Source organism: Pteropus medius, unplaced genomic scaffold, assembly GCF_902729225.1.
Source record: "Pteropus medius unplaced genomic scaffold, Ma_sr-lr_union100, whole genome shotgun sequence".
Lineage (NCBI taxonomy): Eukaryota > Metazoa > Chordata > Mammalia > Chiroptera > Pteropodidae > Pteropus > Pteropus medius.
Window position 1 is genome coordinate 584,915 of NW_024350326.1, and position 13,078 is coordinate 597,992.

The 13,078-nt window shown below is 58.2% G+C and overlaps 2 protein-coding genes across 2 annotated transcripts in view; both read right to left on the reverse strand.

Annotated features, from left to right (window-relative positions):
- Window positions 1–5,803, reverse strand: part of LOC120584014 (uncharacterized) — a 29,683-nt gene extending 23,880 nt beyond the window's left edge. The window contains exon 1 of the mRNA XM_039839592.1: window positions 5,574–5,803. Coding sequence (XP_039695526.1) covers window positions 5,574–5,607 — 34 coding nt within the window. The 5' untranslated portion in view covers window positions 5,608–5,803. The remainder of the gene's footprint in view (window positions 1–5,573) is intronic.
- On the reverse strand, window positions 1,292–5,508 carry LOC120584029 (myeloid cell surface antigen CD33-like; the record flags this gene model as incomplete). The annotated part of the gene is made up of 8 exons (XM_039839617.1): window positions 1,292–1,764; window positions 2,094–2,217; window positions 2,595–2,662; window positions 3,004–3,097; window positions 3,244–3,319; window positions 4,370–4,417; window positions 4,638–4,916; window positions 5,130–5,508. Coding segments are annotated over 8 exons (1,119 nt in total), but the record flags the coding sequence as incomplete, so codon positions are not given.
- Window positions 5,804–13,078: the final 7,275 nt, after the last annotated feature.

Here is a 13,078-nt window from a genome sequence, read left to right on the forward strand (position 1 = left end):
GAGACATAGACCACGGGGACAGAGATACGGAGAGACAGAGACCCGCGAGACAGGCATGCGGGGAGACAGAGACCCGCGAGGAGACAGAGACCCCACCACCACCCGCGGAGACAGGCGCCCACGGGAGGCAGAGACCCGCGCGGTGACCCAGGGAACCCCGCGGTGACAGAGACCGCGAGCCAGACCACGGAGACAGAGACCACGGAGACAGAGAGTGCAGGGAGGATGGAAAGCCTGCAGCCACCTACCTGCAGCACCTGGAAGGGGCCAGATGAATTCTGGAGGGAGCGCATCCCAACCCACGCCCTGATTCCTGCCAGCGACACTGATTTCGGATGCTGAGGTTCAGAATATGTTCCTCTGAGGTGCCGGCACCTAATCTTTCTTGGTTTCGGGGCCCTCCGTCGAGTACTCAGAAGGGCAGGGGGAGAGGATATGTTCCTCTCTACACGGGTTTCTGGTTCCAGGATCGAGAGAATACATTTCCTCTTATTCAGAGGCTGAGCGTGTGGTCACGGATCACGGGGGCTCCAGGAATCCAGCACTGTCGGGATCCACTGAGCAGCGCCGGGAGATGCAGCGAAGCGTCAGCAATGTCCCCAGGGCCGGTCCCCTGTCCTCTCCGGAGCCGAGCTCCTCGCAGGGCTGTCTGTGACCACGCTTACCGCGCCCCCTCGGCCAGCGCCCTCCCCAGCCGGCTCCAGTCAGGGCTCCAGGACGACGTTGCCACCGAGCACCAGGACGGCCGGCGTCAGGATGGGCCGTGACGGTGGCTGCCTTGTGCCTTCCCTGCTCCCTCAGCCGTCGAACCTTTTCTTGTCCCGCCTGTCATCACCACCTGCTCATGACCCTGTCTGGACCTCTCTCCTGACCTTCAGACGTTTGCACCCCGCTCTCTCCCCGACATCCCCAGCTCAGCGTCAGGGGGCTCCTGGGAATGACCGTCGCCCTCCAAACCCTCCGCTCCGTGTCGTGGAAATCCGACTCTGCCCTTACGGTTGCTCAGGAGAAATATCAGGCCCCCGTGCTTGCTCCTCTCACTCCCTCGATCCCTGCGCCCATGAGGAAATTCGGTGCATTCAGCCTTGGAAATACATCCAGAAGCCTCGCTCTGCACCCCCATCCCGGGCTCCACCGCCATCGCCTCCTGCCCTCCAGCCCTTCCCGATCTCCGCTCTGCTGCCGGGGACCCACTGCGGCCCAGTCTACACAGAGCAGCCGTGGAGCCTGTTCCAAGGGACAATGCGTCCTGGCTCTGGGCTCCTCCAAGGCTTCCGGGCTCCTGCGTTTCCCACGGGGACTCCCATGGCTGCGCATGATGGGTCTTCTCCACCGCCCGGCAGCTCCCCCTCCCTGCCACCCTGTGGGGTCAGGCTCCTCCCTCTCCTGTGTCCCCACCACGCCATCGGCTGCTTCTGTCAGGGCTGTGACGCGCTTTCCCAAGTCTCCTCGGGTCATGTCCTTTGGGCAGACAGAGCCTGGTCCCTCACCGTCCTCAAGTCTTGGCTCAAACATCACTCTTCAGACTCTCAGATGCAGGAAATCGTCCCCCATATGGCACTTGATGCTTTTAAACACCTGGTTCTTCTCCAACACCAAGTACCATCCAATAATCTGTAATCTTTTTATTTATTTCTTTTTATTTGTATCCTCTCGCCTTCAGATGACAGAGATTTTGGATGCCGTCTGCGTTCACTGGTGCATTCCCAGCACCTACACCCATGCTGGCACACAGTAGGTGTTCAGGTATACTTCTGAACAAGTCTATAAATAAGTGACCGGATGTCACATTGGTCAAAACCATACAGGAATCGCACACACACCTGTACACATACACACACACGCACACGTGCGCACACACACACGCACACACACGCGCACACACACACGCACATGCAAGTACATGGGGTGATTTTCACTGAGTGGGGGGTTGATCTGCCCTCAGGGATGTAGGAACAGGGAGGGAAGTGTTTTGCAGAAGGAAGTTCACGAAGAAAACCTCACAGCCACGAAAGCCCCGGGGGTCTGGCTGTGACACTGTGAGGTGCGGGGAAGCCGGTGGGACCCTGTGGAGGGCCCAGCAGGGGACAGACCTCCCCAGGCCTCTGATCTGGCCAGCGGTGCAGGCGTCCGCGTCTCTGGCCACGCAGAGGAAAGTCGCTGTTCAAACGCTGCTGGAATGGGACACTGTGGTCTCTGGAAACGCGACCTGGGGGTCTGTGTCGAGGAGAGAGATGGAGGCTGAAGGTGGGTCAGGGACCGGGGGAGGGGACGAAGCCGCAGCAATGGGCGGGGTCAGGGTGGCGAGGAGAAGGCCATCAAGGTGAACCGTATGAGGAGGAAGAATGGGGATTCCGTGCATGGTGGGGGGGGCCGGGAGGGAGGACAAAGTGCAGAGCCACTCCCCATTCATGCCCTCAGCGATGGGGTCACCGCGTCCTCCCTGTGGCCGAGAAGTCGGCAGAGAAGTGGGTTCGGGGAGGAAGGTGGCAGCTCATCTCTGGCCATGCTGAGCGGAGAAATCCCAGGCGCCATCCTGCAGGAGGTGTCTGCTGGGTGGTGAGACACCTACGTTACTGTCCTGAGGACTTTACCTGGCCCGGCCTTTGCCTCCTGCGTGCGCGCTGCGGGCTTCGTAGCCTTCCTCCTTTGGTATCTCACCCTGCGGGAAGAGACCAGGATCTTTTGTCTGGACCCACCGGGCTGCAGCAGGCAGCAAATCCACCCCCCCCCCGTTCCCTCTTCAGGGGTTGGAGGGGAGACTGACAGGGGAGCTGGCAGGGGCGGCCCCACAGGCCGTCTGGACCGCAGCAGGTACCTGCCATCCTGGACCCTGGCCATGTGGGGCACACATGACGGCCGCCCGTGAGGAATCCTCACCCCACCCCTTCAGTTCCTGTCTGCCCCACCCTGACCAGTCGGGGGCCCTGGCACTGGTTCTGGGCCTCGCCCCACGCCCCCTGCCCTCCCCACGCCTCTCCTTCCCCCTGGGCCCGAGCTCACGTGAGGACGACGAGGCACAGAAGGAGGACCAGGGTCTTGACGGCGGCTTCCCCGATGGCCACCAGCACCAGCTCTGCCCTGGGTCCTGAGGTGCCTGTGGGACGAGGACGGAGTCACCTGCTGGTCCGCAGTCTGTGTCCTTCCTGCCCTAGTGGGTCTGTGGACGTTGTTGACCACGCTTCCTGCATCCCTGCATGCGAGACTCCTGTGCCTTCATCCCTCCCCAGCCCATGCCCTGACCCCGAGCTGCTGGACGCAGAGAAGAATGCACGAACTGGACCTCGTCGAAATGAAACGTTCTGCTCATCCATGGACACTATGGAGAAAACGAAAATCCAAGCGAATTAAGGGGAGAAATTTTTGCTCATCATTGATTCGATACGGATGAGGATCCAGCACGTCAAGAACTCTCGCCGCTCAGCCACGAAAAGCAAAACGCAGCATTAGAAAACAGGCCGAGGACGGGAAAAAACGTTTCCTCCGAAGAACACGCATGAGCGGTGAGAAATGTGGGGCGTGAGCGTCACGGCATGGGCGCCTGTCGAAGCCACGGTGACACGGCCTTCCACGCCCACCGGGGGCCTTCGACTTGGAAAGAGGCAAATGGCGAAGCCCGTGACTGGGCGGAGATGTGGGAGCCACACGCACACTCTGCTGCTGGGGCCGTGAAACGACGCGGCCCTGTGGGGAACGGCCCGGCACGTCCCAGGACAGGACGGAAAACCGAAACCACGTTCCAACGGACACCGGTTCCCCGACGTTCCCAGCAGCGCTGCAGGAGCCCGACGCCGACACCACTCCGATCTCCGTCGCACAATCCGTGGGTCAACGCAACGGGACACGTCGCAAATGGAGACCGTTCCGACGAAAACTTAATGCCGCCGTCCCCCGGGAGCGGAAGAGGCGAGCACAGCTGGAATCCACGCGGGCCGTGGGACACTCCGGTCACGGAGAGGAAGGAGGACGTGCGGCCTAAGAGACACCACGGACCTCTCAGCCTTCAGCTGAACAAACCAAGGCTCAGAGCGGCAGGCGGACACCGGTCACGTCCCCAGAGCGGACTGGGCGTCTGAGCGCAGACTCTGTCTTGCATTTTGAATCTCTGGCTTTGTGACTATATTACCTGTTCAAAAGGACTCAAGTAAAAAATTGCTGGGGAGATTGGAAGACGAGCTGGAGGTGCAGTGGGGACGCGGATGACGCGGGGCCGGGAGAGGGCCGGAGGTGCTGAGGATGGGGAGCCACTGGGTTCACCCGCAAGGGGGTGTCCGGTCACCGGGGTGAGCCCAGGGTGAGGCACGACCCAGCCGTGCCCTGAGCTGGAGGAGGCCCTGTTCCCTGCAGCCCATGACGGGCTCCTTCCTACCTGGGACATTTCCTTGCAAGACGTTTATGGTCAAGTTCTGCGGAGAGTCTGGGACACAAAGACATGGTGGACCCGTCAATGTGAGGGCTGTGTGGACACTGGCCCTATGACCCCATGAGCTGCATCAATGGGGGAAGCGTGGGGACAGGACCCTCCTGTCTCCCTCCCAGACCAGATCCAGGACCCGGCACCCAGTGTCCGAGGCCCTGACCCCCACACCCGCTGTCCTCGGCACCCCCATCAGGGACCCTGGCTTCCCTGCACTCACAGGTGACGTTGAGCTGCACGGTTCCCTCCACGGTCACACCGGCTGCAGGGAACATCACCTGACAGGTGAGGCTGGCGCCATGGTCCTGGGGCCGTGGGGTGAGGGTGAGCACGGAGGAGAGGCGGGTCCTGGGGCCCAGGGAGGCCAGGGCAGCCGATGTCCAGGAGAAGATGGGGGGCGTGCCCCTCTCACAGGCCCAGGGCACGGAGCAGGTCACGTTGCAGGGGCGGCCGGACTCCAGGGTCCCCGGGATGCGGATGTGGGGCGTGAGGGTGAGGGCTGGAGGAGAGGGGGAGGAAGGGGTCTGGAGGGCGGGGCGGTGTGGCCTGAGAGACGTTTCCCAATTTGGTCCAGCTCCAACCTCTGAGCCAGACACGCTGGACGCCTCCCCTCGCGCCCCCTCCGCCCCTCCCACGAGGGGGACGCATCACATCTCTGTCCCAGGGAACCTCAGGATGCGCCCCTGTGGCCTCTCCATGACCCATGCCTTACCCGTCACTCGCACAGTGAGTTGGTTTATTTTGTAATTATGTCTCACTTTAGACCCTCTCTCCGCCCTAAAGAAGTAGGTGCCCGAGTCGTTTCTCCGCGCATCTCTGATGTCCAGGGAGCAGTTGTCGTTCTTGGGGTCCCCGAGGAGACGGAATCGGCCCTGGGTCTCCTCCTGCACGGGTCGACGTGGGTGGTTTGTGGCCACGGGAGCATCCTGCTGTTCCCTCTCCCCGGCCCGGAACCAGTAGCCATGAGCTGGAGCATTAGTCGAGGAGCTCACAGGGTAAGAGAAGGCACAGGGCACGGAGACGCACAGGCCCTCCTGCACGGTCACGGACGCCCGCACTTTCAGCTGGTATCTGCCATCCTGAGGCAGAGACCCTGCGGGGAAAGGAAAGTGAGCAGAGCCCCCAGGCCGCCCCCGCCCTCCCCGCGGCCCCTCACCCGCCCACAGCAGAGGCAGCAGCAGCAGCAGCATCTCTGCCTGGAGGCGTCTGGGCTCCGTGCAGAAAAGAGAAGGAAGGCGGTGTGTGTGGAGGGGGGACTCGGAAGCCGGGGCGGAGCCCGGGGCCGCCTTGTTCAGGGAAGAGGAACCTCAGAGAAGAGCTTAGCCCCCCTCTGCACAGAGCATGGACACCCCACGGCCCAGGGACCTCGAGACCCTCCCAGAGAGGAGCAGACAGGGAGCAGACTCTGGACTCTGTCCTTTCGTGGGGACTTCTGTTCAGACTGAAGCTTGGACCAGGGACGTGGTTCGAACCAGGGGTGTCTGCCCTGCCCGCCCGGGGACATTCGGCTATGCCTGGACACGTGTGACTGTCACGGCTTGGGACGAGGGTGAGGCTGGCAGCTAGTGAGTAGCGTCAGAGATGCTTCTAGACAGCATACGATGTCTCCGTTGGCCCCGACAAGAATCACCCCGTCCAAAGGTCCGCGAGACCAAGAAACCGCAGTCTGTACCCCAGAGGTGGGCGGTTTTCCAGGCATGGCATGTTGGGGGTTCAGTGCGGGGGTCACGTGAACTGTGAGTAGGGGTCTCAGGTGATGTGCAGGAGGCAGCCCCTCCCTCAGACATTCACTCCTTCCTTCATTCCAACGCGAAGTGAGCATTGGCCCCGTGTGGGGCCAGAGGCAGAGGAGACACAGCGGACGCCACGTGTGCCGAGATGTCCCCACCCAGGGAGAGGCCGTGAGGGTGGGGACACGGCCGGGCCGTGGGGCCGGGGACTCTGTCTGCCAGTTGCTCTTGGGCATGAGTGAGCAGACTGGACGACTGGACGTGGCCTGGACCCTCAGGGGCCAAGAAGATTCTCCGCTATGGGACCCTGCTGTGGGGCCAGGGTCAGCGAGGAGGCAAAGTCACCGGGAGGGGAGAGCCAGAGGCACGAGCACTTGTCGCCCCCGTGCCCCCTGCGAGCCCCAGCTCGCGTGCCGCCTGCCCCTCACGGTGCCCTCCACTGGCCTCCGGGTCTGGCCTCGTTCTCACCTGCTTCTCCACGCTGCCACCCGCCGATGGTGGCCGCTTCAGGCAGTGGGACGCCTGATGTCTTCTGAGGCTGCCCCTCTGTCCTTGCCATCAGCTCTGTGATGTCCACCTGGGGACACTGGCTCATCCATTCCACTGGCATTCACTGGGCACCGCCTGTAAGCCAGCCCTGTGCTGGGGCTGGGGCTGGGGCTGGGGCTGGGGTGGACAGATGAACACAGACCTCAGGGAGCCCCAAGTCCTGCCTGGCTGGGTTACTGTGGGGTGCAGAGCAGAGATTGCTGTAACCCTCCCCGTGGAGGGGGCATCAGAGACTACATAATGGAGGGGACTTTTAGCTGCTGTACCCCCTGCCCAGGGCTTGGCCCACATCCCTCTCCTTGAGTCTCTCATCCCCAGAACACTGTGCACAGCCACATGCTGCTCAGGCCCCAGGCCCTTCCTCATGGCTCCACCCCCTCCAAGGCCAGGACCCCAGGACAAGACCTCCACACACCCTGTCCCAGCAACAGCAGGACAGAGATGGCCCATGTCCCCAGCATGTGTGGAGCTGAATGCGAGATAAGGCTGAGCCATTGGGCCTTGTCCCAGGTGAGCTGAGGTCCCCTCTGGCCTGGAGCAGCTGCTGTCCAGCCCGCTGTCCTCTCTCATGTCTGCCTTGCAGTGGCGGCAGAGACACCAGCCTCCTGACACTCACTCCGCCTAAAGAGACCTGGGTGCCAGTAGGTGCCACGCTCGGCAGGCGACCCGCTCTCTGTGTCCAGCTCCTACCCAGGACAACTGGACATTAAGGGCTGGCAGGGGCTCGAGGCCTGGCCTCCAGGGTGTTTGGATTGTCTCCTATTCACCTCGCCATGGGGGAGGGTTCCTACCCAGGAGTTATAGGGCACGCGGCGCGTTGACGCTCAATACCGAACAAATTAGACCGACAGCACTTTATGCATCAGGTACACACACAGAGCCTGGGGAGGACGATTCCGCCCCATACAGGGGCCCCCGAGGGCTGCACTCAGGAAGAGCCCGAAGAGCTGCGGCTGTGGGAGGTGGCTCTGCAGTCGCAAGAGGAAGTGGTGACGCCTGGTTCTCGTGGAGAGTTGATGGGCTCATGGGATCATTCTGCAGGCGGAGAGAGACGCCGTCGGCTCAGCCCTTCCACAACATCCGCAACAACGTACCATCGCCTGGGCAGCTTACGCCACGGAAATCTACTTCTCACAGCTCTGGAGGCTGGGCAGCCCAAGGTCGGGGTGTCATCAGATTTGCTTCCTGGGTTGCAGGTGGGGCCACCCTCTTCCTGTGTCCTCACGTGGCTTTTTTTTTTTATGCACATGAAGAGAAAAAGAGGAGGTCACTCTCTTTCTCCTTCTCTTCTTATAAGGCCACCAATCTTGGGAGGCCACCGTCGTGAACTCATTTAATCTCAACGGTCTCTGAAATAACAACCATGTTGGAAGTTAAGGCTTCAACATACAAATTGTGTGTGGGGGGGGCGGTTCAACCTATAGCATTCAGGTTCCATGGGACCCCCACGTCCCATCCATCCTTGTCCTCTCTACAGGCAGTCCCATATCTGTCACACACACAGAAGGCAAGCCACGTGAGTAACTATATTCTGTTTCTTCTTTCTGGTTGAAAGAAGTTTGTCGCATCTCCATCATCCAGGTGTCAAGGATGATGCTGCAAGCACGGTTCTATGTCCCAGGGTCCCCAGGGAGGTAAAATCCTCTCTGAGTCTCAATGCTAGTCTTCGATCCGGCTGGGTTGTGGCCGCCAGGGCATCCTTAGCAGGCTCGCTTCGTTTCTGCAACAAGTAGCCATTGGCCGACGTGGTCTGTTCCATCCACTCCAAAGGTAGGAGATGGTGCCAGATGTGGGGCTGCACAAGCTCTCCAGTGTCATCGCTTCCAGCTTGAAATCCAGGTGCTCCGCCTGAGAGGCTTGGCCTCAGCCACCTGCACCACCTGCCCCACCAGCTGGCCCCTGGCTGCAGCTCTGGGACGAGGCAGGCCTTAGCCTTTTCCAGAATGGTCTGATGTCTAGTTTTTCCTCTTTCACGGAATCCAGAGCTGTAGGGTCAAGAGGACGTCCCCACCGGAAAGTGAGGTGGCTTCGGTGTGCATGCATGTCGAGGAAGCTCAGGCATGCTCTCTGAAGCCCATAGATCAGATCATTTTCCCCCCAGAAGCTGGAGTTTGTGCCCGTGTCACTGCCCGGTGACTCCCAGGTGGGTCCCTGCCTCCATCCCGACATTCCCTGCCCCTGCGAGAGTGCCCTCTGCTGGTCATCCAGAGAGTTGCCTCCTCCTCAGTCCACTCTTTTCCACCACCATCTACCCCTAGCCTGTCACTCAGAGGCTCATCTCTCTCAAGACGTACAGTCTTACTACAAAAGCACGATAAACAGGAAATAGTTATTATCGTTATTAACAATGCCGTCGTTACCGTTAATATGATATTATCTTGCCATCCCACTCCCTTCTCTGGAAGTGGATGGGGGATTCTGCCTCTCATCCTCTCTAGCCAATTCCTACAGTACCCCCCAGGAGGCTGTAGACCAGAATCAAGGTTGCTGAGTCTCACAACTCCATGGCTCCCTCCAGTGGCCCGATGCGCCAGGGAGACAGGGAGGGGTGCGTGTTTTATGAGTGTATGCTCTGGCTGAGCTGAGCAGAACCTTGTCCGTGGAGGGGCTGTGGCTGTGACGTTTTGCAATCGTAATAAGAAGGTACAAAGCTAAGCTTCTGTGCTGAAGCCCAATGGAGTCTTCTCTTTTTTTTTGTAATGCGAGTGGCTTACTTAACCTTCGATTGGCAAGGCATCCACTTTGATGATGGCTACGTGGAATAAGCACATTGCCAGTCACACAATGAGATAAGGACGCAGGCCACTTCTTCGCATGGGGCTTTCTCTTCTGGCACTTTAAGTTCTTATGTTTTGAATTCCCCAGTGAAGAAGAGTGAGTTCACGACTCTCTCTCTCTCTCTCTCTCTCTCTCTGTCCCCCTCCCTCCCTCCCTCCCTTCTTCTCCCTCGCTCCAAGAGCTCTGTGTCATTTCCAGGGCCTGTAAGTAATAAACTTCTATTTTTTCAAGGTTTTCTGGCGATTTTTGCTGAGGTCATCTTACAATCATAATAAGAACTACAAGGGCTGGTACTGCCATAACATTTGCTATTGATGAGCTGAGACCGGCACAAGTCAGCTCCAGAAAGAGATTCGGGGCTCCGTGGGACTGCCGTTCCCCAGGCTGTCACCTGCCCCCAGGTGAGAGCCGTGGCTGGCTACACCCACTACTGACATGTCTTTCTGGAAGGAGTCACTTCCCAACACCTGTCAGACTTCTCCGCTCAGGGGTGTCCATGGACTGATGACATAGGATGCCTGCCGCTCAGATAAGATGCTCCAAATGACAGGGGGGCCAGGATGGGATGGGCCAGGGCCAGGGCCAGCTCCGGGATCTGCTTGAGGGAATAAGTGTGAGTCTCTGAAGCCTGACGGATGTACCAAGCCTGCAGACGCCTTCCAAGGGCAGGGGCCTTGCGAGAGTCTCTTTGTATCAAATGCTCCGATTCATGCCACGGGCGCTGATTGAAACAGCTCTGCCATCTCGGTCCCAAATGAGCGGGTCAGTCATCGTTGGCCATGTATAGTCTGGCTGCAAGGGAGGGACGTTCTTCTCCAGTGACTTGGCATAAAATTCTGTCTGATAGGGATGCTCATGTCGGGGATTGCCAAGTAGATCCACTCAGGTGCTCTCTGTGACAGAGGTGGCTGGTGCCCCCCTAATATCCATTCTTCCTCTTTTCCTAACTAAAAAGGCTGAACTCTCCAGCTGTCCCTGCAGGTAAGTGTGGCCACATGACGACTTTTTGGCCAATGAGGTATAAGCAGAACTGCTGTGAACCATTCCCAGAAAGGTTTCCTTCCTCCTTGGAGCGGACGCAGTTCGGAGATGAGGGAAGGGGCAGTAACCCAGTGCTTCAGATGGGCTAGAGCCACGAGATCACCTTCGCAGGTCTTCCGCTTACACTCACATCCTGGGGACGGCCGATTAAATGACTTCGATGGTCGCAAAGACATTATTTTCCTATTCCACGCAGATGTGTTTTGCATATGGATTTTCAGGCTACAGTACGAGACTTCAGAGATATTGAATAAGCCACGAGGTACTCAGAGGTGTACGTGCGCTCGTGTTCCCCTGACTAAATTTCTGTTTAACGTTGGAGAAACCCACATCAAGAGGATATTTAATGGTGCGATTCCGCTTTTATAAAAATATGCATATGTGCATGAGAATAGATAACGTCAACACCAAAAAGAGCCATGGGAAAAAGCTCGATATATCTCCAGGTGGTCAAATTATCACGGGCAATTTTTAACAGCATTAATTCGATAATAATGAATAATTATATACTTGTTGTATTTATAAAATTATTTATTTGTATATTTATGCCTGCACAATCGGATACACGTATAAACATTTTATATATTTAGATAAGTATTTAAATAGTTACCTAATTTTAAAATACCGATTATGAAGATTCATGAGGAATATTTGCAGTGGCTTAATTCTTAAGATAGTGTTAGTTCTGTTTTTCTTTATATGTTCTATTTGCCATCAATAAATAGGTTTTCTTTTTTAAACACATCGTATCACAGATTGCAACACTCCCTCCTCCTCCACTTCTATATTTTCTTTGTTAAGACTTTTCCAAAGTTTTTAGAGCTAATGCATCCCTCTTACGATTAAAAGAAGTATCTGTTGGCGTGAAAGGCGAACATAGTCCCAAACACAGCTCGAAACACTTGGTCGATTGACCTGGGGAGACTCGCACAGCCCTGCGTCCAGTGGTTGTCGAAAGCGACGATGCGATTTAGCGATCCGGCACTGCGTAGGAAAAAACAAAACCCTAAAACAAGACGCGCCTTCAAAAAGCCTCACGTCTCGTCCGGGTCGCATTGTCTGGCATTTTCCAGTTTTCCTAACAGTGAACGTGTGGGGTTGTTTGTTTGTGACCGGGACGGACGAGTGTAAATAAGTAAATAAATCATAAACGGAAGGTAGCACCAAGTCGTCAAGAGAATGACCGGCTCTCACGGCGCTGGCCCAGCCCCTCCCCCACGGTGCAGAGTCCAACCTGGGAGGCCGAGGGCGACGGAGTTACAGGCGGAGACGCGGGTCTGTGTCCCCCGGCGGAGGCCACCGGGTCACCGGAGAGATCCCTCCACTAGGAGTTCACACGCCAGTTATGGGCCTTTCCGGACACGCCTGCCGCCTCTGGAGGGAACTGGTCCTTGTGGGTAAGAGAGAGATGACCTTGCAGGACGGGAGGTGTGGAGGTGACGGGGACAAGGACCCTCACCAGGACTTTCGCGAGCTCACACACATGGGCACACCTCACCCACACGCACACGCACACGCGCACACACACATGCACGCACGCACACACGCTGCGACACACACACACACAGACACACGCATTAGAGGGTTCTCTTTGGTTACCCATCCACCTTGGATCCTCCCCCCACCTCTCCAGCACGACCCCCTTCCCAACTCCTCGCGCCTTCCCTAAGCTCCTCCGCGTCCCCGACACACACAACTATCATGTCTCACTGGCAGCCGTGCGTCCTGGGCTCGAACACCCCCAGTGTCCACACCTGGTGGCCTGGACCTGAGGATCTCAGGTGTCTGTGCTTCCTCTGCGGAACTGAGCTGAGGTTGGGGGTTTGCAGACGTGGCAACAGATCCCCATCCCCCACCCCACCACTCTCCCCAACCCACAATTCCCCTCTGCAATTTCCACCTACTGAATTTAGACCCCTGAATCAAAGGCATGTGTAGACGGGGAGTTTTATCCACCCAGATAATCATGCCCAGGGCTCCCACTGGGTTCTGCCCTGTGCCCAGGGGTGCTGGGGTCACAGCAGGACTGAGACAGTCTTCCTGGAGCTCGCATCCACTGCGAGATGCAGAACTGTGCCCACACTGCAGTAACCCAGAGTGGTGGGGACGGGGCGAGGCGGGGCCCGGAGGCTGGGCAGCGGCGAGGGACCATGTGACCCGGGTTGGGGAGGAGGAGACATCAAAGTCCAGAACTGAGAACAGGTAGAAATGAGTGAGTGGGGAGAGAGCAAGGATCAGTGTGCTCGAAACGGGGAAGAGCATGGACCAAATCCCGAAGTCAGGAGAGAGCGTGGTGCGTTCAGAGACGTGTGCGTGGATGGGGGTGGGGCATGCCGCTGGAGGCCCCATCTTCTGATGAATGAACACGTGAGTGAACGCTTGGATGAACGAATAAGAAGCGCGTGGGGAGATGGGGTAGGGTGGGTGTGAGCCGAGGAGGCTAGGTGAGCCAAAAAGACCGGTGCTCTCCAGGAGGGTCTCATAAGCCCCTCTGAGAGTTTGAACTTTATCAGGAGGGCACCGGGGAGCCAGGGAAGGTGTTTGAGCAGGGTCACAGCGAGGG